The sequence below is a fragment of the Quercus robur genome, chromosome 3 (genome assembly GCF_932294415.1).
Source record: "Quercus robur chromosome 3, dhQueRobu3.1, whole genome shotgun sequence".
NCBI lineage: Eukaryota > Viridiplantae > Streptophyta > Magnoliopsida > Fagales > Fagaceae > Quercus > Quercus robur.
The window spans coordinates 49,210,184-49,237,912 of NC_065536.1; the positions used below are offsets into that span (position 1 = coordinate 49,210,184).

The following is a 27,729-nucleotide window of genomic DNA, read 5'->3' on the forward strand; positions in this document are numbered from 1 at the left end:
GGGTTAAATATTGTGGATCTTTATATGTTTATATTTTACTTACAATATAAATTTACATTGTAAACCGACAAAAAGTGGCAAATGTTGTACAAGTTTGTTAAAAGTGGTAAATATTGTGTACTTTTTGGAAATGTGTACAATATTTGCCACTTTTTGTATCTTTACAATGTAAATTTGTACTAACAATGTAAAATAAGAATTTGTCAAATATTGTTAAAGATACATGGTCCAAGAAGTCCAAACCATTGTAGGTTCATGTGCTTGTAGAACAAACAAACTAATCATGAGTTAGTCTAGGGCTAACCTGGAGTAGTTCTCTAGTATATAAACCCTAATTTTGACCAATTGTAAATACAAGAGTTTAATGGTGAAGATCTCACGTTAAAATCTTGCTTTTGCTCTTTCCTTTTTCTATATTGTTGTTTTTCAGTCAAATTTGGTCTTGACCAAGCCGTGATATACCAAAATACACAACCCAAAATTTTGAAATCTCACAACCTTCTTAGTGATGCCATCACTAGCCGGCAGCATTCAAGGCTGCAAGATTGCCTCTGATCACAGCCGCCAAGTTCATCACCTACAGCCACCACCAGCAACTTTGTTTACCTCCGCATCTGCTGACCCATTAACCTCAGTAAGCGCGCTGTTCTTCATGTGGCATCTCTCAATAATGTGCCATACAAGACAAGGTGAGAACACCCGAGCATGTGTTGCATCTGAAGTAGAACCTGAATATTTGAATACTCAAATAAGTGTCACCCTTGACATTCGCCTTGCGAGAATTGAATCATAGCGGGTTGCAAAACACATGGGTCGTTAAAAAAAAAAAAAAAAAAAAAAAAAAAAACGAAACGAAACGAAACGCCATATGGCATCACAAGGTGCTACCATGTTATTCCCGACCAAATATCTACCATGTCAAGCTATGCTATGCGTTGATAGTTGACCCATGATCCTATTTATTGCCACATCAACAGCCATATGTCAGTCCAACCCACTACGTTGCAATTTATATGACTATTTATGTTATTATTTAAATATGTTACATGATTAATTAAAAAAAAGTCACGTGACTAAAATTAAACTTGTATGATCTCTTCAATCACCACATAATAATAATCATAGGAAACATGATCACTTGAATTGCATATGGGGATATCTTAATCACATACTCTTTGGAAGTGCATGTGCAAATGCATCTCAAGTACTAATTCTATTATATTTTTTGAAGTTTAATACTTTGAAGTCTCTAAAATGATGGGGTAAGACTTGTTGAAAATATAACTGTGAATGAACAAGTTTGATTCAGCAAATAATATCTCAAATAATTAGCAAGAATGTAAATTAGCAAAAGTAGAAAATAAAGAGATGAGTTGAGGAATAATCTCACAGTGTCCTTAAAGGTACGTTGATTCATGCCACCCTTGGTGCGACTGGTTTTGTTGGCCGAACAACCGCATGATTAGACTATAACGTTGATCTTTAAGATAGGTGTACTTTCACTAATGGAGGTTCAAAAACAACCTAATTCCTTGCATTTCTTTAATCAAATAAATATAAATTGAAAAAGAAAATATGTCAAACCTCACATGCGCAAAATGCAATGGGATGGCACACATGAATGTGATATAGATAAAGCCTTAGTCTGCACTAATCCTACTTTTTAAGATATCAATGGTGACTTACAATTGTTTATAAAAACATAAATGATCTCACTCCTTAAAACAACATGTGACTCAAAAAATATTGATAAAAGTGAGAGTTTTGTACATTAAATATGTCGTTATTTTATTTTATTGTAAAAAAGAGCTGCATTTGTTTTTTGACATGCGAAATTACTTGATAATTTTTGAATATTTGATACTATTTCCGAATCTAACTATTTAACGTTGATCCCAAATCTTAAATGCCAGCTCTTCTTTGCGGTGTTTGCGACAGCAGTTGAAAATGGCTGATCCTTTCACAGAAAGATAAAAGTTTGGAAATCCGAAGTCATAATAAGGTTGTTCTGATATTTTAATTTGTCGTAAAAGAAATTGGAATATATTCTATGGGAATTCAAAAACACGTAACATCAAACATGGTTGTGTCATTCAGTTATTCTAGTTTACTTTACATCTAGATCATAGATTAATCCTGAAATGTCGTTCTTGTCCAAAAAATTTCACTTTCTATCTCTTTCAAAAAATTATTTTTTAAGATGTAAGCTATGAGAATTCGTCTGTAGTATTCTGTTAAAAATCTTCGACATTAAACGAAATGCACCAAAAATATAGGGTCAACATAAAGAGAGAACAAAAAAAAGGTAAACGGCAACAATATAAACACATTAAAAATCTAACTAAACCATTAAGAAGTATTTAGTACCCATCAATCAAGATAAAGTCAATAAAATGATGCAAGATAAGTCAATAAGATAATAAGTTTAAAACATTCGACTTAAGAGTGTGCAACAAGAAGTGACTCGCGATTGGAACTTGCAACTGACTCACGAGTGGTGACTTGTCAAAATGTAACACACATGTGAAGCATATAGGAAGTTGAAGGGTCAGGACAGCTAGATCACTACAGGAAAAAAAGTACAGTTTGGCCAGTCTGGTAACTGACGATTGTAACTCGCGACTCATCCCAGTCGCGAAGTGAGTTGTCAGTGCACCATGTTTTGTTGAAAACTGATTTTTCACATTCCATCTCATACCATACTATAAATACCCTTATACCCATGAAATGTAGAGAGCTTCCAGAGAGAATTTTGAAAGAAAAACCCTAAAGAAAAACAAAATTGATTCATCCACAATTTTATACATTTGATTCTCTAAATTCCTCTACTCTTACCCTTTCCATTGTCATACCCATGAGAGGATTATAAACCAAATCCTTACCTCACCCAATTCAAAGTAGTGAGAAGGTTCTTGGTGTTTTGGAAGCAGTTCAAGAGAGAATCAATTCATATTGGTTGATGTAATGGGCTAATTGCGGGATCCAAAAAGCTAGAGAAGATACGGTTCGACATAACCTTGTTTGAGCAAGAAGCATGGAGGGCTTAGGTGCATCGGGTACATTAGGCTTGGAGGGTCTATTGCTATTCATGTATCTCAACTGATTTTCTAGTGGATCATTTATCGCTTAGAGGGCGATGGAGAGGTTTTTTTGCTGAGTTCTTTGGTTTCATCTCCGATAACACATGCTGGTGGTATCTTGTATTTGCATTTCTCTTTCCCTTACTCTTAGCTTTTAATTTCTGCTGGTTGTGATTAATTAATGGTTTAAAGTAGTTTGTTAAATTGGGAATTGCTTATATTTCATATTTCACATATATATTGTTTAAATATAAGCTTGTTTTGGAAAATTTGTTTTTGGGGGTCTAAATATTCACAAATGTTTTATACACTACGTGAGTTTTCATGTTGGATCCACAACGATTGAAATCACAAGCACCTAATAAAACTGACAAAAATTGTATAACAAATAGATAGAATTTTTATTTCAATTTTACTATATGGCCAAATTAAGAAATTAACAAAAGGCAACTTACAAAAAGTATCAATTTAAGGCCCAATTAGTTCAAAATGAATCAAAGGGAACTGAAATTGTTTGAGTGGACCAAATGAGACTGAAGTAGACTTAATTGGACCGAATGAGATTGAAATAGAGCAAACTGGACCGAATAGAAGTTGTTTAATTTTTGAGAGATGCTACGTCTACAACAATTTTACAACAAATCACAGGTGGTTAGTTGTTATTAATTCAAATTTGAAACTAACACTAAGATTACTTTTTTGCCCTAACAATATCAATCAGTAACAACCTGCCACTTAGGATTTGTTATAAAAATATTATAAAAATGTTGTAGACATATCATTTTTCTTAATTTTTAGGAAGAAAAAATCATTTTCAACATATTTTAGAGAAAAAATTATACATTATATTAAAATTATAAAATAATTATATATTTCCAAGAATTGCGTGGTCTATGACTAGTTCTAGATAATAAAAAAATTGAAAACTATTGATAAATTTTTTTTTTTTGGTTTTATTTTAATTATTTTCGATATACTGGAAATCATGTTCTCCCTTTAAAAAAGAATTTCTCAATCTAAACAAAGTGTTTTCTCTCTGTTCAATGATAGACAAAACTGATTTATAAGCAAGCTTTAGGTGAAACACAGAGTTTAACTTTAATCAATAGTTTGGTGCTCTTATATGCTCTGTTATTGCTCAGAATAACGGAGATTGTGCATGGCCCCTTAAATTGATTATGTGATAGTTTCATGCTTTTATATGCTCTGTAAGATTTAAATTTCATTAATATGGAAATCGTGGATATAAAAAAGCAAGCCCAGGAAGGTTCTCGAGTATGAGGTGACTACAAGATATCTCATGTGACAGTACAGGGAGAAAAATGAAAATGGTTTTTCACTGTGTATCCATAAGGCGTTGGTATTCTTCAAGCAGACCACTCGCCATTTCAGAGATCACGTTTGGGGGAGTTTGGAAGTGTTGGAAATAAAATTTATTCCTCGCATTCCATATTGCAGCCCACACGTTTGAGCGAATGGGCATTCCCATAGGATATGGTGCGCAGTCTTAGCTTGTTGGAGGCAGAGTTCGCATTGTGTTTCCACCCTCACTCGGCGCTGGTGTAGCTTGTCCCTGGTTGGAAGGCAGTTTGAGCATGCTCTCCAAAGGAACATCCTGACCTTCAGCGGTACGTTTAGAGCCCAGACTTCGTTCCAGATCGGCCCATCACCACGAGCAGCAGAGTTCAACAATTCATTATGAAAAAGCATTATATCCTCCACGTTTCTACCACGCATGATTATGTGATAGTAATGGAGAAAGTTTTTCATATTGCCATAGGCTATCCATGGCAACCAAATGAGTTGCGGCTAAATTCCAGCTTTATTGATGCTTTCATATCAATTGATGGTAGATGACTCAGCAGAAAACCTTGAGCTATATATGAAATGAACTTACCTATTGGGATAACGGAAAATTTGATATCAATTTGTTGTGGAGTTATTTATAGTCCATTTATGCAACATAGAAACAGAATATATAATCATATAGAGAACACAAAGATATGGTATATTTATGTCATGGACAACTTATTTCATTTTTTTTTTTAGAGTTTCAACCTACTGTTGTGGGTTTGCTCCAGATGATTGCTCTTTATTATCATACTAAAACATCAACTGGTTTTTGGTGTAGGCAGGAATTAAGATTAAAGCACTCGAGCTATATATGAAATGAACTTACCTATTGAGATAATGGAAAATTTGATATCAATTTGTAGCGGAAATTGTGAAGTTATTTATAGTCCATTTATGCAACATAACACAAAGATATAATGTTTTTTATCATCAAATCAAAACACCAATTGATTTTTGGTGAAGGTGGGGATTGAATCCTAAATTTTTTATTCGAATATAAAATATTTTACCAGTTGAGCTAACTGGAACCCATAAATATAAAATATAAAAATAAATAAAATGGAATAGCTACAACGAGAGAGAGAGAGAGAGAGAGAGAGAGAGAGAGAGAGAGAGAGAGGAATTTGAACTCTAGGTGTCTCCAATAGAAATGCTAAAAAATATTAGTTGAACTATAAAAGTCTTGGGTATGATATGTAAAACTTAAATGAAATAATATTGATAAGCTAAGAATGTATTGATCCCTTAGATAAATTAACCAATTAATTAGCTAAGTGAATTAATTAAGTCAATTTAACATACAATATGCATGGTAGCACAAACAAATCACCAAATAACTAAATGCAGCAGAAATTAAATTTGACACAGGTGATTTGTTTACGAATGGGGAAAACCATCGAGGTAAAACCCCACAGGATGAATTTAAGGTCACCACTCTCGAGAATCTACTATTATCAAAACAAGCAGTTATAAGTAAAGGAATCCTAGTACCTTATATCAACCTATAGTTGAACCTTTACCCCAATACCCAATTGAACATGTAACATAGTGACAATTTCTCCTTTCAATGCACGGCTCCAAGTATGTGACTAACCAATCGATGCACAGATCCAAGTACGTGACTAACACACCAACTTGAGAAAGATGTTGGCTGCAAAGTTCTTCAGTTCATCCACACAATGAAGATCAAGAAGCTCCTTGGTTACAAAACCCTTGGCGTACAAATGTAGTAGGTTCTTCAAGAGAAAGATAAACTAGAGAAAATTGTCTCCGGTCACAATTTGAGTGAATAATCACTTTGCATCAAGTTGCATCACCTTTTACGGCCCTTAAAATAATCCTTATATATGTCTAGGGTTGTCAGAAAAGAAATCCTAAACAAATAGCTTGGATATGCGTGAAAAATAGATCTGGAAATCTGAATTTTGTAATCCTCAATAGATACAACTGTTAAGCTACCTGTCGAGCTTCAAATATAAAATCTCGATAGATATATTTGTTGAGTTTTAATGGACAGCACTTCTTCACTTGATTCTTGGACAGATTTGCATGACTTCAATACTTGGACTAACTCTTGTTCCTTGAAGTATTAAACACATCCTAGATCTACTTAATTACAAGTAAAGTGCGTTTTGTCAAAGAATTAGCCAATTCTAAATGACATATGTTCATAACAAGTTCCATATATGTCCTAACAATCTCCCCCTTGGCAATCTATGACAAAACCATAACGAACCAATGAAATATAAGAAAAGTCATAAATCACTCAACTCATATTCACTTGTTGAATACAATAAAATCTAATCCTAGCACAAACTCTTGAAAAACTTTACAAGAAGAGAGTTCATGGCATGATAGATTTTGACAACCTGTATTTCTAAAACACTTTAAACAAAACTTATCAAGGCATCTTAGTGTGAAACTGAAATATAAGATTGCATACATAATAAGAAACATGTGTATAAAGAGAGAAAGAAACAACACATGGAGAGATAGGTGAAAATGTGATAATAACATCAAATATATATATCAAGGATAAATACAATATTTGCTATCACCAAGTGGTCACAAGACCAATGTACAAGAAATAATGTATCTAAAAGAGAAAAAAGAAAAGATACATAAATCCTCACTACATCCCTCATAAACAAAAACACTCCCCCTAACGAAAATGTCCTATACTAACTCCCCCTCTAAGTACATGACTACTCTCATACCCAAAAATACTTCTCCTTTTTGTCTAGAGTGATAAAGGGTAAGTCACAGAGATGCAGTCATCTCCTTATCATTGGAAGAGCTAGAATCTTCATCCTCCTCATCATCATTATCATTATCGGAGCCATCATCATCGTCCTCATCCTTTGAAGCTTGTGGAGATGGAGAGGGAGATGGAGACGCAGTGAAGCCACCCATGCGAGCCTATCGTTGTGCAATACGACTAACATGGGTGTTCACCTAATACAACTCGATAGAGCGTGTATCGAGGTGAGCATACATGCGCTCAAGTTGCACCATAACAGCCTTTAGCGTCACACCACCCACAGAAGAAGAAGAAGGAGCGGAGGTGGATGGAGCTGAATGGGCTAGAGGAGTCGCTGTCTCGATCTGTGGCCGCTTCGGTCAAAGTTAGGCCTCGCTTCATCAAACAGACGTTACGCTGATGGCACCAATGATGGTGAAATGAGCATACTCAGGATAAGGAATAGAGGAGTGGCGAATGATCCTCGTGATAGCAGAAGGAAAGATAAGCTTATCACAGGTTGCTGTGTCTCTATAAACATCTATGAGAGAGACAAAGAAGTGAGCAAGGGAAGTCAATGGTAAGATCCTTAATGAGGGAAAGCAAAATGCAAGCACGAGGCTCGGTAATCGAGTTATAGTGAGACAAAGGATGAAGAAAGAATGTCATCACCATGTTAAGGAACCTTGGACCTTTTGCAAAGCCCGAGTGTGAAGTGTTTTGACAATCACCCCATGAAGAAGGTGTCTCACAAAAGAGAGAAGAGAGTTTGTCTTTGGATACAATTTGTAGATGAGGACAAACAGGGTAGTTAGGAAACTCCACCCTCGAAGCGTGTAGTACATCGGAGATAAGCTCCAGTGTGACTACGATACGTATACCTTGAACCTGTGTAACAAGCTGAGGTATAGAGGTATCGAAACCATGCATATTGGAGTAGAACTCCTGTATGATCATGATGGGGTAGCTAATGGGTATCTCACATAGAGATTCTCATCCCTGACTATGAATGACAGTGGGTAGAGCAATATCGAAAAAATATGATAGAATCACGTGGCGTTCTGAATGAATGCCACGTCGGGAAAAGTTCTCCAAGAAGTCCTAATGAGCCTTCTCATCACAGAACTGGATAGAAAGAGGAGTAGGATCAGAAGATGTTGCCTTGGAACAAAGAGTGTTCTGGGATGGAGCAGATTTGCTCTTAGGTGCCATGCGCATACTGTTTGAGAGAGAGGGGGAGAGAGAGAAACAAACAAAAAAGTACCAATCAAAAAGAGTACCAAAAATAAGAAAAGAAAGGTATGTATGCATGAACAATGCATGATCATGTGACGTGCAACAAAATATCATCATGGGCTCAGCCCAATCCAAACCTACCAGTACACAAGGTTTCAACATAGAAACACACATCTAAAATGCATGAAACATTGTGAAAATGCAAATGTAATGCAATGCATGAGTATATAGCATCATTTAAGCAAAACCCAACCCAAAAATTTCACAAATAACTTATCAATTTTCAAAAATCCCCAAAAAATTTTCAAAACCCAAAAACCTAGGTCTAAATGTATGAAATGCATGAAGAAAGATAGAAAACGAGATCATGTCAGTGAAGAAAAGATCATTCTAGGCTGAAATTCAAGTGGGTTTGAGGTTTAGAGAGAAAAGAAAGTGTTTGGGAGAGAAAAGGAAGGTTTTTTGTCAAGAGAGATTAAAGAAAATGAAGTCTGAAATCATGTTGGATCTATATATAGAAAACCTCGATGGATAGAGAATCTATCGAGCACTAATTCTCAACAGATAAATCTATCGAGGTGCTGTCGAGAATTTGTCGACAACAAAAGTACCTCGATGGATTGAACAGCTATTGAGAAGCTATCGAGCAAATAGAAACTGTCTCGATGGATGAAGAATTTGTCGAGAAGCTCGAGACAAATTCCAGAAAGCTTCGATGGATCGAAGATGCGATAAGAATTGTAGAGAAAAGAAGTTCAAGGGTCTCGATAGATAGCTATTTGTCGAGATCTGTCGAGAAGCTGTCGAGCTTGATAAAAACAGTTTTTCAAAGTGAAGAAAAACACAGATATGAATGCAATCAAGCAAGTCACTCAACCACAGATCCAAACAACATTTTAAGCTCTTAAAAACATCTCTCAAAAAAAAAAAAAAAAAAAGCAAAGCATTTAGATCCAAAACACACATACACATTAAACAAGTCTAACCAATTTTCTATTTCAAAAACAAGTCAAGACAGTTTAGTGAGCATACATAAACACATGTATTCCTTGGGTTAGCCAAATCACATTGTACGTGCACATGTATCAAAAGTAGCAAATAATTTTGCTTGTTGTGTGTGAAAACATCACAAGAGTGTATAAGTGTTTCATGTTATGACGATTTTAGATATGAGAAAATCAATGTAACTCACACACAATCATAACTGCTTGATGGGGACTATCACCTTCAAGGTGCATCCTATAACTCCCACGTTTCCTAGAAACACGCTTGCAACCATATTTAAAAGCATTTTGATACTTTTTGCTTTTGATTTTTCTTTGCATATTCTTTTTTTTTTTCAAGCATATCATGCATGGTCATATAAAAGAGAGATGAAATACCCAATTATGTTAAGCCAAAAACATCATAATTTTGCTATGTCGAAGCATATAAATGTCATTTCATGATTGGCAAGCTTTAGTGGTGAGATGGTTATTTATGCCTTTCTCTTAGGATTTTTTAGTCCTTCCCATCAAAAAAAGTGATATGAGTGTTAAGTGCAAGAGATCGCTTAATCTTAGTCATCGCAAACACAAGCCACAAAGCTTACATGCTTAGTTGTGCATAGAGATGCTCATTTAAGCTACAAAAGATACAAAGTTTAGAAAATTTTGTTTTAATGGCCATCCAAGGTACACAAGTACCAATGTACACAAAACACACAGTTTTTGTATTTTTCTGATTTTTCAATTTTTTTTTTATGAAAAACAAAATAAAGCAAAACTGAAAACCAGCAAACAAAAACATATTAATTAAAGCATAACATAAAACTAGATTGACTTAAAACAAGAAACCAAAAACACACAAGTAATGCATAAACAAAAAGAGATGGAGAAAGAGAAAAAGTGACTAAATCACTTTGAACCTTTTTCCTTCCACACCTTGGAAGAACCTTTTCGTTTAGCGAACCCTTGGTCTGGCAGTAAGGGGGAAGAATTGAAATCGTTTAAGATTGAAAGGAACATCAGGGCTTTAAGAAGATCTCCAAGACGATGGAAACTGATTCTGGTTTCTAGATGAGATCATATTGTTGCTTTGTTGAGTGGCTAACCACTTGTAGCAATTAGGTCGAGTTTCTCCAGTAGCTCCACAGTGATGGCAGAGATGCTGCTTCTTCTGTTTAGACTTTTGGTTATTACCCTTCTTAGTCCTAGGGTTTTTAGTCTTTTTCTTAGGGAGTGCTCCTAAGATATATTTTCCCTTGTCTATGTTCTCATTAGCTAAAATAGTTTTAACATCATTGTTCTCAGAATTAACATTATTAGCAGGTGAAACAAACACAGTAGTACTAGAAGAAGCAATATTAGGAGAAGAGAAATCATACCCCAAATCGATTCTATCAAAAGTAGATTTCTGAAAGCAAATCATACCCCAAATTGGAAGTCATTTCCAATTGAGCTCTAACTTGAAACAGCATCGCTTCAAGCTTCTTGGTCTTTTCAACCAAGAAATTGTTTTCAAACCGTAGTGCTCTAATAGTCTGATTAGCTTCATCAAACTTTGTGGAAAGCTCTTCTTGATTCAGTTCCACATCACTCAGCTTCTTAGAGGCCAGTCTATACAGTTTCTCATACTTTTCAAAGAACTTGTACAGCTTTGCATAGGCAGTATGGATGTCTTCACCTTCATCCATTTTCTCAAACTTAGACTCCACCAAGTCTTCCTCTTCATCAACCTCTTCAACAATCCCCTCAGTAGGATTTACTATAGTAGTGAAGGCATTCAATATTCACTAGTCAACATTATCTGAATCATCCCCAGGCTTGGTGTCACTCAAGGTAGCAGTGAGGCGTCGAGGGCTTTGCTTTTCCTAATGATCTTGAGATAAGTTGGACATTCTTGTTTCATATGTCCAAAGCCTTGACATCCGAAGCATTTTGGTCCGGAGGGAACAATGTATTGACCGCCATCCCTATCATCTTTCTTCCCTTCATTTTGGCTCTTAAACTGTGAAGAATTGGATAGCTTTCAGTCCTTGTCAAATCCTTTCGCATTGACATTCTTCATGAACTTTTTGAATTGCCTAGTGATGTAGGATTTCATTTTGGAATCTTCATCATCTGAAGACTTATCGGTGTCACTACTTTTGGCCTTCAGTGCCATGCTCTTGCTCTTGCTTGATTTCCTAATCCTAGACAAATCCAATTCATAGGTTTGCAAGTTGCCAACCAGCACTGACAAAGGAATTTGATCAATGTCCATTGATTTCTTAATAGCAGTGATCTTGGCATGGAATCTCTCTGAAAAAGATCTTAGCACTTTTCTCACAATCTTGGGTTCGGGAATGGTTTCCCTAAGATCAAATGCAGAGTTCACTATGTCTTTGAGTTTGGCATAGAACTCATCAAATGACTCATTCTCCTCTATCTCAATTTCTTCAAAGCTTGTGGTAAGCCTTTGAAACTTCAAATCCTTGACAGCCTTAGTCCCTTCATAGGTTGTTTGGAGGATAATCCATGCTTCCTTTGTAGTTTTAGTAGAGGTTATCTTTTTGAACTCCTAATTGGTGACTGCATTGAATAAAGCATTCAATGCCTTGCTGTTAAAGTGTGCCGCTTTGATCTTAGCATCATCTCAATAAGCCAGCGCTTCCTTTGGTTTAGTCTAGCCTATCTCCATAGATTGCCACACCTTCTCATCTAAAGACTGTAGGAAAGCTCTCATGCATACTTTCCAGTATGCATAGTTAGTGTCATCAAATAAAGGAGGTATAATAAGAGACTGTCCTCTATCCATGACAAATAGGGGTCAATGGATCACACAGTAAAGATCAAAACCTAATCAGAGTGTGCCTACTCTAATACCTCTTGATAGGCCAAGAAGGTATTGACCACTTAGGTAAATTAACCAATTAATTAGTCAAGTGAATTAATTAAGTCAATTTAACATACAATATGCATGGTAGCACAAATAAATCACCAAATAACAAAATGCAATGGAAATTAAATTTGACACTGGTGATTTGTTTACGAATGGAGAAAACCACTGAGGCAAAACCCCATCGGGTGAATTTAAAGTCACCACTCTTGAGAATCCACTATTATCAAAACTAGTGGTTACAAGTAAAGGAATCCCAATACCTTATACCAATCAACAGTTGAACCCTTATCCCAATACCAAATTGGACTTATAATGTAGTGACAATCTCTCCTTTCAATGCATGGCTCCAAGTACATGACTAACCAATTGATGCACGAATCTAAGTACGTGACTAACACACCAACTTGAGAAAGATGTTGGCTACAAAGTTCTTCAGTTCATCCACATGATGAAGACCAAGAAGCTCCTTAGTTACAAAGCCCTTGGTGTACAAATGTAGTAGCTTCTTCAAGAGAAAGATGAAGTAGGGCAAATTGTCTTCGATCACAATTTGAGTGAATAATCATTTTGCATCAAGTTGCATCGCCTTTTATGGTCCTTAAAATAGTCCTTATATACGTCTAGGGTTGTGAGAAAAGAAACCCTACACAAATAGCTTGGATATGTGTGAAAAACGAATTTGGAAATTTGAATTTCGTAATCCTCGATAGATACAGTTGTCGAGCTATCTGTTGTGTTTCAAATATTAAATCTTTATAGATACATCTGTCGTGATATCTATCGAGCTTTAATGAGCAACACTTCTTCACTTGACTCTTGGACAGATTTGCATGGCTTCAATACTTGGACTTGAACTTTTGTTCTTTGAAGTATTAAACACATTCTAGATCTACCCAATTACAATTGAAGTTTGTTTTGTCAAAGGATTAGCCAACTCTAAATGACATATGTTCTAACAAATATGATTATATATGTATAAAATAAAATAAAAAATTGTTAGTTTATACACTTCCCTAGCATTTGTTCTACAGAAACTTGTCATCTTTGTTAGGACATATGTAAATCATGTTAAAAACATATGTCAATATAGAATTGGCTAATCCTTTGACAAAACGAACTTTACTTGTAATTGAGTAGATCTAAGATGTGTTTAATAATTTAAAGAACAAGGTTTCAAGTTCAAGTGTTAAAGCCATGCAAGTCTAACCAAGAATCAAGTGAAGAAGTGTTGGATTTTAAAACTTGACAGCTAGCTTGATAGCTAGTATCTGTTAAGGATTAAAAGGCTGTTTAAGCTCGATGATCGACAATGGTTCGATAGATACGGTATCTGTCGAGGTTTATGAAAATCAGTTTTTTAGATATGATTTCACTCCAATTCGAGTATAGATGTTTGAGCTTTCTTTTCTCACAACCCTAAACATATATAAGGATTTTTTTAAGGGCTGTCACAGTTGATGCAACTCAATACAAAAGTTTTTCACAAGCATATTGTGAACCGGAGAAATATGCCCTAATTCATCTTTCCATTCAAGAAGTTACTATGTTTGTACATCATAGGGTTTTGTAATCAAGGAACTTCATGATCTTCATCATGTTGATAAACTGAAGAACTTTGCAGCCAACATCTTTCTCAAGTTGGTGAGTAAGTTGCCTACTGGGATCCGTGCATCGATTTGGTTAGTCACGTACTGGGAGCCGTGCATTGAAAGGAGAGATTGTCACTACAAAAAAAGTCCAATTGGGTATTAGGGCAAGGGTTCAACTGTAGGTTGGTATAAGGTATTGAGATTCCTTTATTTGTAACTGCTTGTTGTGATAATAGTAAATTCTCGGGAGTAGTGACCTTAAAATCACCAGGTGGAGTTTTTGCCATGTAGGTTTTCCCCATTCATAAACAAATCACCATGTTAATTTATTTTGCGCTGCATTTTAATTTAGTTGGTGATTTGTTTGTGTTACCACGCTTATTGCATGCTAATTGAATTAATTAATTAACTTGGCTAATTAATTGGTTAATTCATTACAAGGGGTCAATACATTCTTGGCCTATCAAGTGGTATCAGAGCGGGAACACTCTGATTAGATTTTAATCTTTGCTGTGTGATCTATTAACCCTTGTTGTCATGGCTGCAACCGGCTTAAAAAGATCTTTGTTTTCAAATACAGCTTGTTTTTCTAATCTCTACTTGTTTGAGTGTATTAGAAAATGCAAGTCTAAAAGTTATTTGAATTCTATCATGATGGTTATTGGAAAAGATCTCAACTTGACAAAGAAGAAACTAGACTATCTCAGAATGAAAATGTGTAAAGGAGTTCATCTCAGAAGAGTGAAAGTTAAAGACTTTGTTCATAAAAGCCAGATTAGAGAAAACACCATTCCCATTGATCTGTCATCTAAGCACGAAGTGTGCTTCATGATGAAGTCCGCATTTAAGGTTATGGACACGTGTTTGTGGTACCTTGATAGCAACTGCTCAAGACACATGACTGGAGACCGATCTCTCTTTAAGGTTTTTGAGTCTAAGAAAGGTGGTAATGCCACTTTTGGTGATGGGAGCAAATCACATATTAAAGGAAAGGGAATCATTTCTCTACCTGGACTGCCAGACAATGCAAATGTTCTATATGTAGAAGGTCTGAGAATGAACCTGTTGAGCATAAGTCAGATATGTGATCAAGACTTTATGGTACTATTCTTAAAAGGGAAATGCCTTGTCATGGATAAGTCTAGAACGAAACTCATAAGTGGTGTTCGCACTCTAAACAATTGTTATGGTTTGGTTCCTGATGCTGATATTGTGTGTAATAGCATTCAATTACCAAATGAAAATCTATGGCACCAAAGGATGGGATATGCTAGTTACAAACATCTTTCAATTGTAGCTAAGCATGAGTTAGTCTTGGGGATACAAAAGCTTAGTAGAGTGAACAATGTGGTGTGTGGACCATGTCAGCTTGGAAAACAGATGAAAGCTAAACATCCGGGCACACAGACATCCACTACATCTAGACCATTGGAGCTACTGCATCTGGCTCTCATGGGTCCAATCAGAATTGAGTCTCTTGGTGGAAAGAGATACATTATGGTTGTGGTAGATGACTTCACTAGGTACACTTGGGTCATTCTCCTACGATCAAAGTCTGATGCTCCTGAGCACATTGAAGCCTTGTGCACAAGATTGTAGAATGAGAAGTGTTTAAAGATTGATCGAATTCGAAGTGATTACGGTAAATAATTTGAGAACTCATACATGGAATCCTTTTGCACTAGATCAGGTGTATCTCAAGAATTTTCTGCTCCTATTACTCCTCAGCAGAATGGTGTAGTAGAAAGAAAGTACAGGGTTATTTGGTGTGCTGTCGCAGGCAACCAAAAATAAAACCTATACTCCTAAAAATAAATGTAGTAGTACGAGTAAGGATTGTTCCCACGGAGAGTATCTAGCCTAGTTTTATGCTACATGAACAAGGAGGGGGGGTTTGAGTATAATGAAAACAATTTTAAGAAAAACAATTAAGGAACAATTCAAATTAAAATTTCGAAATCAATCAAGAGAACAAATCTTGGTCCAAGTCAACATTTACCATTGGAACTTTACAACTGATCATCGATGCAAGTATATATCAATTCACACTTTGAATATTCACCGTTGGAACTATTTTCCTATCTCTCCTTAGTCGTGATTAATTAAAAAATAAGCGATCTAATAAACCTTAACTACTAAACAACCCAAGACAAGCACTAAAGATTTAATCTAGTAGCAGCCTTAAAAATTAGAGAGATCGATGAAACTAAACAACACAAACACAAGTGGTTACATTTAATTTAGTCGAGCATTCTTCCTAAGATCTAATAATTTCTGACACAGCAAATCATTAAATCTTGGTTGCTTCACAAGTTAGAGGGATTAAACAATTATGGATTTGATATCTAACCTAGCAGTAGATTGCAATGAATAATAAACTAGTAGGCCTCCTAGTAATTAAACGAGACAATCATGAAAATAAGCACAGAAGAACATCCGATATTCAAAACATAAATTGAACAATAAAAACAAATTAGATCTCACAGTTTTATTGATTCCGAGGCTTCAGTTTCCTTCAACCAAGTGTAAAAGTTTAACCACGCAAGGCCATGATGAAAACTCAAAGGCAAAAATCAGAGGAGAGGGGAGAGAGAGGCACGTGTGTGTGTAATTCTAATTTCTCCTCATCCTTTTACACGTTAATTGCCCCTTTCCCAAGCCTACAAAATCTCCTAAAAATATTCTCAATAATAATATCCAAATCTAACTAATTAAGGAAAAATATTAAAAATAAAATAAAGTACTAATATAACTAGGAAAGTGGTGTTTTTTAGCTGGAAATTTTGTGCATCAAATCTGGAGGCTTCCAAAAATAAACCACATCAAATACGCGTATTAGAATTTCAGGCAAAGGAATATTCCAGAACGTCAGTAGTGCAGGTGCAGCAACTTCAAGCCGATTTCGACCTTGATGCAGCCCGTATCTCTCAAAACTCAAAACATGAAAGTTGTAGAGCTTTGTCTTGGCATTCCATAGCATCTTGAATAATCTCAATTGGAGCTTGGATGAGAGAGTTATGAGATGTCAAAATTGTCCAGAATCACCCAATTAGCTACGTTTTGCACTTAATGCCTCCATTTGCATCCTAAATTAAAATATAAGAATAATGAGTACATTTAGGTACCAAATAAATATAAAAGACTAAATATTAAGGGAGAAAAATATGACAATTTGCATTCTCATCATTATTCAAGAGATGGCTAGAACCATGTTGAACAACAAAGATGTGGCTAGAAACTTGTGGGGAGAAGCCGTTAACACTTCATGTCATACAGTTAATAGAGTGTACTTTAGACCCGGTACCAAGAAGACTCCCTGTGAGATATGGAAGGGAAGAAAGCCAAATGTTAAGTATTTCAGAATTTTTGGAAGTACTTGTTTTGTTCTCAAGGATAGAGAGAATGTGAGATTCTCAAGGATAGAGAGAATGTGAAAAAATTTGACTCCCGAAGAGATGAAGAAATATTTTTAGGATACTCCTCTACAAGCAAGACTTATCGGGTATAAAACAAAAGACCCAAGAAGGTAATGGAAACTATGAATGTTGTTATTGATGAATTTTCAAAGTCTGGTTCTGAGAAATTTAGTGGGGAAATTCCCAAAGAGATTCTTCCTTCCGAGCCCAAGGATGTTCAAGAAATTGTTGATCAAGAGCTCGCATATCCAAGTACTCTTGGCACTCCAAGTGTTGTAGAAGGTTTAGCAGACATACCTACTTCACCTGATTATGAATCCCATGAAGAGAAAGGACCATCCTCAAGGATCAAATTGAATCATCCTCCTGAAGTTATTATGGGAAACATGAATGAACTTGCACTAAAGAAGCGTACAGTTGATAAATGTGTTGCTAACTTTATGTCTTATTCTTGTTATTTGTCGCAGGTTGAACCCATTAAAGTTGAGGAAGTTCTTCAGGATGAAAGCTGAGTTGAAGCTATGCACGATGAACTGCGCTTTAATTTCAAAGGAATGAAGTCTAGGCTTTAATTTCAAAGGAATGATGTCTAGACTCTAGTACCTAGACCGGAGGGTGAGCACATCCTTGGCACAAAGTGGATATTCTGCAATAAGACTGATGAGAAGGGTAATGTGATCCACAACAAGGCTTATCTTATAGCTCAAGGATACTCTAAAATGGAAGGAATAGATTATGATGAGATATTTGCTCTAGTAGCCCATATGGAGTCCATCAAAATTCTCAAAGCCCTAGCATGTCACTTGAAGTTCAAGTTTTACCAAATGGACGTAAAGACTGCTTTCTTGAATGGGTTCCTTAAGGAAGATGTTTATGTGGCCAAACCAAAAGGATTCATTGATCAACACTTTCTAGATCATGTGTTGTACCTCAAGAAGGCACTTTATGGTTTAAAGCAAGCCCCTTAAAGCTTGGTATGATCGGCTCACACAATACTTTGTATCACATGGGTTCACAAGTGGAAAAGTTGATCAAACTCTCTTCATAAAAAGGGAAGACAATGAGTTGATAGTTGCTTAAGTCTATGTTGATGATATCATCTTTGGATCGATTAAGGATGAACTTGCTCATAGTTTCTCAAAACTCATGCAGGTTGAGTTTGAGATGAGCATGATTGGAGAGTTGACTCACTTCTTTGGTTTGCAGATCTGTCAACAAGAGTCAGGTATATTCTTATTTCAATCTAAATATGCTAAAAATCTTGTGAAAATTTTGGTTTGGAATCTGCTAGTTTTGTTAGAACCCCTATGAGCTCAAATGTTAAACTCACTATTGATTTGTTGGGTAAAAGTGTTGATTCATCTCTTTATAGAAGCATGATAGGTAGTCTTATTTACCTTATTGCTAGTCAACCTGACATTAGTTACAGTGTGGGAGTGTGTATTAGATATTAGGCTAATCCCAAAGAATCTCATATGATTGCTTTGAAAAGAATCATAAAATATGTCAAAACCACTGCCGACTTTGGTGTGTGGTACAGCATGTAAGGTTGAATTTAATCAACCATTTTATTGGCTTTATTCCATGCCAAATTTGCTTGTATTTCAACATTTAGTAACCCTGTATTTAGGTGGGTTTGTTGTAAGGATAGTGAGTGAGATAAAGTGTTGATTGCTCAAGAGTGTGCAAGAAAACAGAGACTCGAGGCTCGTTCTCGCGGGTGGCTCGCGGCTTCAAGCCGCCAGACACAGTACACGTGCCAAGCATACTAGAAGGTGAACAGTCATGCTAGCTGGAGCACTACAGGACAAAACAGGACAACTGGCCATACGGTTATCTCGCAGCTAGATCTTGCGACTCAGGCAAGTCGCAAGGCCAAGCCGCGAGCCACCCCTGTTTTGTGAATCCTAACGTTTCACATTCTCCCCTCACCCCAGTATAAATACCCCTTATACCCACAAATGAAAGAGAGCTTCCAGAGAGAGTTTTGAGAGAGAAACCCTAAAGAAAAACAAGATTGATTCACCTACAATCTATACATTAGAGTCTCTTCAAATTCCTCAACTCTCTTCCTCTCCATTGTCAAATCCTTGAGAGGCATTTTACCAAAACCTTGTTCTCACCATATTCATCACTGTGAGAGGGCTGTTTGGTTTTCTGGGAAGCAGTTAGGAAGGAATCAATCTATATTGGTTGATGCTACAGTCTAGTAGCGAAATCCGGGAAGTTAGAAAAGAAAAAGGTTCGGCGCAACCTCGTTGGAGCAAGAAGCTTGGAGGGTTTAGGTGCACTGGGTAGATTAGGCTTGGAGGGTCTATTGCTGTCCATGTATCCCAACTACATTTTCTAGTGGATTGTTTACCGCTTGGAGGGCGGCGGAGAGGTTTTACGCCGAGGGCTTCGGTTTCCTCTTCGATAACACATCGCGTGTTGTCTTTGTGTTTGCATCTTCCTTCCCTTTTATCTTTGCCTTTTATTATCTGCTGTGGGTTGTGATTTTAATTTGGCTTAGATTGTTTTTCCAATTTTATATTATAGCTTATATTCATTTTTCGCACACTAGTTGTTTGACATAAAGCTTGAATTGGTTAATTTGTAAATTGGGGGTCTAAACGTTCAAGGGTGTTTATACACATATTTGAACTTTCACAGCAAGGACACAAATGATGTCTTAGTTGGGTACTCTAATGTTGGCTGGGCTGGGAATGCTGATGATAGAAAGAGTACATAGGGGGGTTGTTTTTTATGTGGGTAATAATCTTGTCTCTTGAATGAGCAAAAAGCAGAACTCCATCTCATTATCCATTGCAGAGGCTGAGTACATCGCTGCTGGTAGCTGTTGCACCAAACTTCTTTGGATGCAAAAACTTCTCCTTGATTACGGTATTCGTCAAGAGCATCTTACCATATACTGTGACAATACCAGTGCTATCAACATCTCTAAGAATTTGATTCAATATTCTCAAACTAAACACATAGAGATTCGACATCACTTCGTTCGGGAGCTTGTCGAAGATGATAGTCTTACTCTTGTGTTCATTCATACTGATGATCAGAATGCTGATTTTTTCACCAAACCTATTGATAACAAATAGTTTGAATTCCTTTGCCAAAATATTGGTGTTATCTCCATGGATTGATCTCTTTTTCTCCTCCTCCTTCCTCGTGCATTTGCATCTAGTTTTATGCATTGGTTTGTTTGACATGTTTTTGTTTGTTTATTTTTTAGTTTTGCTTTATTTTGTTTTTCATAAAAATAAAAATAAAATTGAAAAAATTAGAAAAATATAAAAACAGTGTGTGTTTGTATACGTCGGTACTTGTGTACCTTGGATGACCATTGAAACAAAATTTTCTAAACTTTGTATCTTTTGTAGCTTAGATGAGCTTCTCTATGCACAACTAAGCAAGTAAGTTTTGTGGCTTGTGTTTGTGATGAGTAAGATTAAGTAATTTCTTGTACTTAACACTCGTATCACTCTTTTTGATGGGAAGGACTAGAAAATCCTAAGAGAAAGGCATAAATAATCATCTCACCACTATTGCCCACCAATCATGAAATGACATCTGTATGCTTCGGCATAGTAAAAGTACAATGTCAAAAGCTTAACATCATTTAATATTTCTTTTTTCTCTCTTATATGTCCATGCATGGTTTCCTTAAAAGAAAAATATGCAAAGAAAAAATATAAAAGCAAAAAGAAGCAAGATGCTTTATATATGATTGCAAGTGTGTCTTCTAAGAGATGTGAGAGTTATAGGATGTACCTCAAAAGTGATAGTCCCCATCTAACAGTTATGATTGTGTGTGAGTTAAAGTGATTTTCTCATATCTCAAATCGTCATAACGTATAGACACTTATGCAATCTTGCGATGTTTTTCACACACAACATGCAATATTCTTTGCTACTCTTGATACATATGTAGGTACAATGTGATTTGGCCATCACAAGGAATACATATATTAATGTATGCTCGCTAAATTGTCTTAACTTGATTTTGAAATATAAAATTGGTTAGACTTGTTTAGTGTATGTGTGTGTCTTGGATCTAAATGCTTGACATTTTTTTTCCTTGAGAGATGTTTTTGAGAGCTTAAAATGCTGTTTGGATCTTTGGTTGAGTAGCATATTTGATTGCATTCATGTCTATGTTTTTCTCTTCTTTTAAAAACTGTTTTTAAGCAATCTCGACAGCTTCTCGATACCTCTCGACAACTAGGCTATCTATCGAGCCTCTTGATCTTCTTTTCTTGATAGTTGTTATCGCAATTTCGATCCATCGAAGTTTTTGAGAATTTGTCTGGATAGCTTTTTGACAGCTACTCGATCCATTGAGGAAGTTTTTGTATGCTTGATAGATGCTTGATAGCTTCTTAATCGATCGAAGTTTATTTGTTGTGGACACCTCTCAATAGCTGCTCGATAGCTATTTCTCACTTTTTAATTCTCGATAGCTCTCGACATCTCTCGATCCATCGAGAAACTGAGATTTCTATAAATAGGGTTTACGCGACATTTCTCTCATTTCTCCTCAATCTCTCAATCCTTTCTGACTTCTCACATTCCTAAACACTTCTCTCTCACTCCAAATCACTTCCCCACTCTCTCTTCGGTCTTAAGATCACTTGCTTTCTTTGGTATGATTCTTTTTCACTCCTTTCTCATGTATTTTATGATTTTTGTGACCTAACTTTTGGGGTTTGTTGAAAAATTTGGGGTTTTTCAAGTTTAATGAGGTTTTTGCAAATTTTTTGGGATGGGTTTTTGTTTAAATGGTTTCAAATCATCATGCATTGCGTCTCATGTGCATTTTAACTATATTTTCATGCATTATAGATGTGTGCTGTACATGTTGAATTGCTGTGTGCTGTTAGGTTTGGATTGGGCTGAGCAAATGATGCTTTTTATGTTGCATATCACATGCTCATGCATTTTCACTCATACGTGCCTTCATTTCTTTATTTTCTTTTATTGATTTGTTTGGTGCTTTTCTGCGTGTCTCTTTCTCTCCCTCTCTCTTTCTTGCGTTAGTCTGCTCTATGGCACCTAAACGCAAATGCACTTTGTCCCGGAACCTTCTTCGTTCCATGTCATCTTCTTTTTCTTCACCTTCTGACCCCACTGCATCTCACGTCAGGTTCCATGATGATAAAGCCCGTAAGGACTTTTCGGAGAACTTCTCATGACGAGGCATTCATTCGGAATGCCAAGTCATTCTATCGGATTTTTCCGATACTGACCTTCCCACTGTCATCAATAGTCGGGGTTGGGAGTCACTGCGTGGCATCTCGGTCACTTGTCCCTCTATGATCATATAGGAGTTTTACTCCAATATGCACGAATTTGACTATTTAGTACCTCATTTTGTCACTCGCATTTGAGGTAAGCGCATTGTAGTCACTCTGAATATTATATCCAAGGTACTACACATTCCTAGAGTAGTGCATCCTGACTACCCTAGTTACGTTCATTTGAGGACTGTGTCCAAAGACGAATTTTCGTCTTTTTTCTATAAGACACCATCATCTTGGGGTGACCATCAAAACACTCCTTGCTCGGGTTTTGCAAACGGTTCGAGATTCCTTAACATGGTGATGACATTCGTTCTCCGTCCATTGTCTTACTATAACTCTATCACAAAGCCTCGTGCTCGCTTTTTGTTTTCCCTCCTTGAGAGGCTTACCATTGATTTTCCCTCTCATTTCATTCTATCCCTCACAGATGTCTATAGGGATACAGCGACCCATGATTAGCTCATTTTTCCTTCGGCTATCACGCGGATTCTTCACCATTTTTCTGTCTCTTATCTCGAGTCTACACACTTTTCCATTACGTGTGCCATAGATGCTGCTACAGTCAGACGGAGCGAGGCCCAGCTTCAACTGAAATGGCCATGAACAGAGACAACGACTCCTCCAACTTCTTCTGCTCCTTCCACATCTACACCTTCTTCATTAGTGGGTAGTGTGACCCTCAAGGCGGTCATGGCGCAGCTGCAGTGCATGGATGCTCGCCTTGACACACTCAGTGATGAGTTATGTTAGGTGAACACCCGTGTCAGCCGTATTGCTTGACGGTAGGCTTGCCTTAGTGGCTTCATAGAGTCTCTCTCTCCTTCTCCAGAGGCATTTAAGGATGAGGACGATGATGGTGACTCCGACGATGACGATGATGATAAGGATCATGATGCTAGCTCTTTCGGTGACGACATGATGACTGCTTGATTTACTTACCCTTTGTCATTTGTGACAAAAAAGGGGAATAGTTTTGGATATAAGAATAGTCATATACATAGAGGGAGAGTTAGCATAGGAGATTTTTTGTTTAGGGGGAGTGTTTATATTTTGAGGGATGTAGTGAGGTTATTATGTATTTTTCTTTTCTTTTTTTTACATTTACCTCATTTATACCGGTCTTGTGACCATTTGACATTGTACTTATCTTTGGTTATATATATATATATGTGTGTGTGTGTGTGTGTGTGTGTGTGTTGATGTATGCTATTTACCTATCTTTACATGTGTTGTTTCTTTTTTCTCTTTATGCACATGATTTTTATTATTTGTATGCAATCTTCTATTTCTGTTTCACACTAAAATGCCTTGATGAGTTTTGTTTAAAGAGTTTCAGAAATACAAGTTGTCAAAGTCTTTTTGCCATGAACTCTCTTCTTGCAAACTTTTTCAAGAGTTTGTGTTAGGATAGACTTTATTGTATTCAACAAGTGAGTATGAGTTGCGTCATTTATGACTTCCCTCATATGTTCATTTGTTTATTGTGGTTTTGTCACAGATTGCAAAAGGGGAGGATTGTTAGGATATATGTGAATCATGTTAGGAACATATGTCAATATAGAATTGACTAATCCTTTGACAAACATACTTTACTTGTAATTGGGTAGATTTAGGATGTGTTTAATACTTCAAAGAACAAGGTTTTCAATTCAAGTGTTAAAGCCATGTAAGTTTGTCCAAGAATCAAGCGAAGAAGTGCTGGATTTTAAAGCTTGACAACTAGTATCTATCGAGGATTAAAAGGCTGTTTAAGCTTGATGCTCGACAGCGGCTTGATAGATAGGGTATCTGTCGAGGTTTATGAAAATCAGTTTTTCGGATCTGATTTCACTCCAATCCATGTATAGATGTTTAGGCTTTCTTTTCTCACAATCCTAAACATATATAAGGATTGTTTTAAGGGCCATCATAGCTGATGCAACTCAATGCAAAAGTTTTTTACAAGTATATTGTGAACCGGAAACATATGCCCTAGTTCATCTTTCCATTCAAGAAGCTTCTATGTTTGTACATCATAGGGTTTTGTAATCAATAAGCTTCGTGATCTTCTTCATGTTAATGAACTGAAAAACTTTGTAGCGAACATCTTTCTCAAGTTGGTGAGTAAGCCATGTACTAAGATTTGCACATCGAATTGGTTAGTCATGTACTAGGAGCTGTGCATTGAAAGGAGAGATTGTCACAACAGAACAAGTCCAATTGGGTATTGGAGTAAGGGTTCAATTGTAGGTTGGTATAAAGTACTGAGTTTCCTTTACTTGTAACCGCTTGTTGTGATAATAATGAATTCTCGGGAGTGGTGACCTTAAAATCACCCAGTAAGTTTTTTGCTATGTAGGTTTTCTCCATTCGTAAACAAATCATGGTGTCAATTTATTTTCCATTGCATTTTAATTTAGTTGGTGATTTGTTTGTGCTACCATGCTTATTGCATGCTAATTGAACTAATTAATCAACTTGGCTAATTAACTGATTAATTCATCACAAAGAGTCAATATATTCTTGACGTATCAATCTTTATTATTGAGTTGCCTAATCTAAACAAGACATGTTTTCCAAGGAGCCCCTAATAAATAAGAAAAGAATTATCTCCATTTGGAATGGACCAATTTCATGGTTCAATGAAAGAGATACATAATACTATATCATTTAAAATGAATCCATTTCATGTTTAAGTTTGAATTAATATAAATCTAAACAAGTCACGGATCCGTGCACGCATGGAAGAATTTCACATAATTATACTTTTGAATTTACTATGGTTTAATTTTTTATTTCTTTTATTCGGGAACAATGTTCTTAACTTTATTTCTCATTGAACAACTACAATAAGCGTTTCGATATGTAGGAGATCTTGCCATAAATTGTAACAAATATGAGTTAACTATGGCATTAACAAAACATTCATAAGAATTTCCTCATAGATATAACACCATAGCATGAAGTGAGAACAACAAAAAGATCCCGACAAGAATATATAATTATATATACCTCATGCCTTGTCAGGCAGATGCCTTCGTAGTTGCTGGTTCTAGAAAACCATTAAATCTAACGAACAACTAAAAAATATTAAGTAGTTAATACCCACCAGAAAAGATGAGGTCAAAAAGATTAGTTCAACCCAAGCATATTTAATTATATGGGTCCCACTGTTGAATATTAAACATTTTCTAACGAGGACATAGTTAAGATATATTCATGGCCTTCAATCATTTCAATGTAAAAGGTCCGTTTAGATATAATTTATTTTGCTGAAATTGAAAATTAAAAACACTATAGTAAAATAATTTTTAAATGTGTGAATAATACTATTGGATTCATTTTTAATGAAAAAATTGTTGAAAAGTAAAATTTGTAGGTCCCGTACACTATTCACAAGACTAACTGATGTGCTTAAAAAAAGTTAAAAAGTCAAATAGTGTGACTACTGTTCATAAACAGTAGCCGCACTATCTCCTTAAACGGGTGCCAAAAAAAAAAATAATAAAAAAAGGAAAAATGCAAAACTCAAAATGCCAACGCCAGTTGTGTATCCAAACCCCACCTAAATATATTATGAAAAAGCAACACGAAAAGTGCACAATGGCTTTGAAGTCGTCCAATTTGATTGCTGTTCTAATTGTGTACAGGCTATTAGTGTTTGAAGAAAGGTTCAGCCATTAAACAAGAAATTGAGAGCAGTTGAACAAGAAATTGAGAGCAGTTGAAGAATTACCAAGTCTTATATTCTCCATTTGTGAAAAACTTAGACAGGTTCACTGACTCCTCTCTATAAATAGATATATTCCCCATATGCTATATCCCCATCCCTCACCCAAGCAAGAAAAATACTACACAATAAGAAAGAACATCAAAAAATATGATGAATGTTGTAATTGTGGCCATTTTGGCTTTGGCAACCACCCTTGTTTCAGCTTATGACCCCAGTCCATTGCAAGACTTCTGTGTTGCAATTAACAACACCGATTCCGCTGGTATGCACATGCTCTCTCCTTTTTTAATTATTATTGTGATGAACTGCAAATCTACATGCTCTCTCATTTTTAGTAGTACATAGTAATGTTATCGTCACCTACGTTCTTTCGAGATCATTATAGTGAAGTTCTACACATTAATGAAATTATTATCATCACCTACGTTATATCATCTTCATCAGATTTTTTTTTTCTCCTACATGACATGTTATTGTCCATTGTTACAAAACTGTCTACTTTGTGACAATAACAAACTTTTCTTTGTGTAGTATTTGTGAATGGAAAATTTTGCAAGGATCCAGCAACTGTCACAGCCAACGATTTTTTCTTTCCTGGACTCAATATTCCTACAAACACAGCTGCAAGTAAACTTGGATTGGGGGTCAATCTTGTGAACGTCGATAAATTACCAGGTCTCAACACTCTAGGCATATCTTTGGCTCGTGTTGACTTTGCACCATATGGCCTCAGTCCTCCTCACACTCACCCTCGCGGCACTGAGCTTTTGGTAGTCATGGAGGGTACTCTCTTGGTTGGATTTGTCACATCCAACCCAAACAAACTCTTCACCAAAGTTCTAAACAAGGGAGACGTCTTTGTATTCCCAATTGGTCTTATTCACTTCCAATTCAACATAGGGCAAACCAATGCTATTGCCTTTGTTGGTTTCAACAGTCAAAATCCTGGGTTGATCACCATAGCAAACGCAGTTTTTGGGTCTAATCCTCCAATCAATCCTGATGTTCTTACCAAGGCCTTCCAGTTGGACAAGAATGTAGTTGATTATCTTCAAAAACAATTCTAAGTCAACTACAATTTAAGAAAATATTTGTAATAGGAATAATTAACCACTATATAGTTTGAATAAAGTTTACATTGTTTGCTTGATGTAATGCCATAGAAATAATTATTTTTCAAATAAAATGATTTGTTATTTTTATTTTATTTTTAGTGCAAGCCATTGTGTAATAGAAAAGGCATAGCAATTAGTGCACGAATAAATCTTGATTACTCCTTGGATCCACAATGTTTGAAATTACTAGCACCTAACTATTATATATAAATAGTTCATTTTTATTTTTGGAAAAAATTATATAAGTGAGAAAAAAATAATACATAAAGGGTTAAATATCGTGGACCTTTATATGTTTATATTATACTTAAAATGTAAATTTACATTGTA

The 27,729-nt window shown here is 35.9% G+C and overlaps 2 protein-coding genes across 2 annotated transcripts in view; both read left to right on the plus strand.

Annotated features, from left to right (window-relative positions):
• LOC126718184 (germin-like protein subfamily 1 member 7) overlaps window positions 1–27,729 on the plus strand; it is a 69,890-nt gene that overhangs the window by 15,188 nt on the left and 26,973 nt on the right. The window lies entirely within an intron of this gene.
• LOC126718182 (germin-like protein subfamily 1 member 7) lies at window positions 26,354–27,491 on the plus strand. The gene is made up of 2 exons (XM_050420268.1): window positions 26,354–26,546; window positions 26,816–27,491. Exons 1-2 carry the CDS (start codon window positions 26,432–26,434, stop codon window positions 27,349–27,351), a joined length of 651 nt encoding a protein of 216 aa, XP_050276225.1. The 5' UTR covers window positions 26,354–26,431; the 3' UTR covers window positions 27,352–27,491.

Bases quoted from the DNA above. Each gene is read 5' to 3' on its own strand.
- LOC126718182 (XM_050420268.1), top strand. From the start codon at position 26,432: ATGATGAATGTTGTAATTGTGGCCATTTTGGCTTTGGCAACCACCCTT. The intron at 26,547-26,815 runs GTATGCACATGC...TTCTTTGTGTAG, and splicing joins TAACAACACCGATTCCGCTG to TATTTGTGAATGGAAAATTT.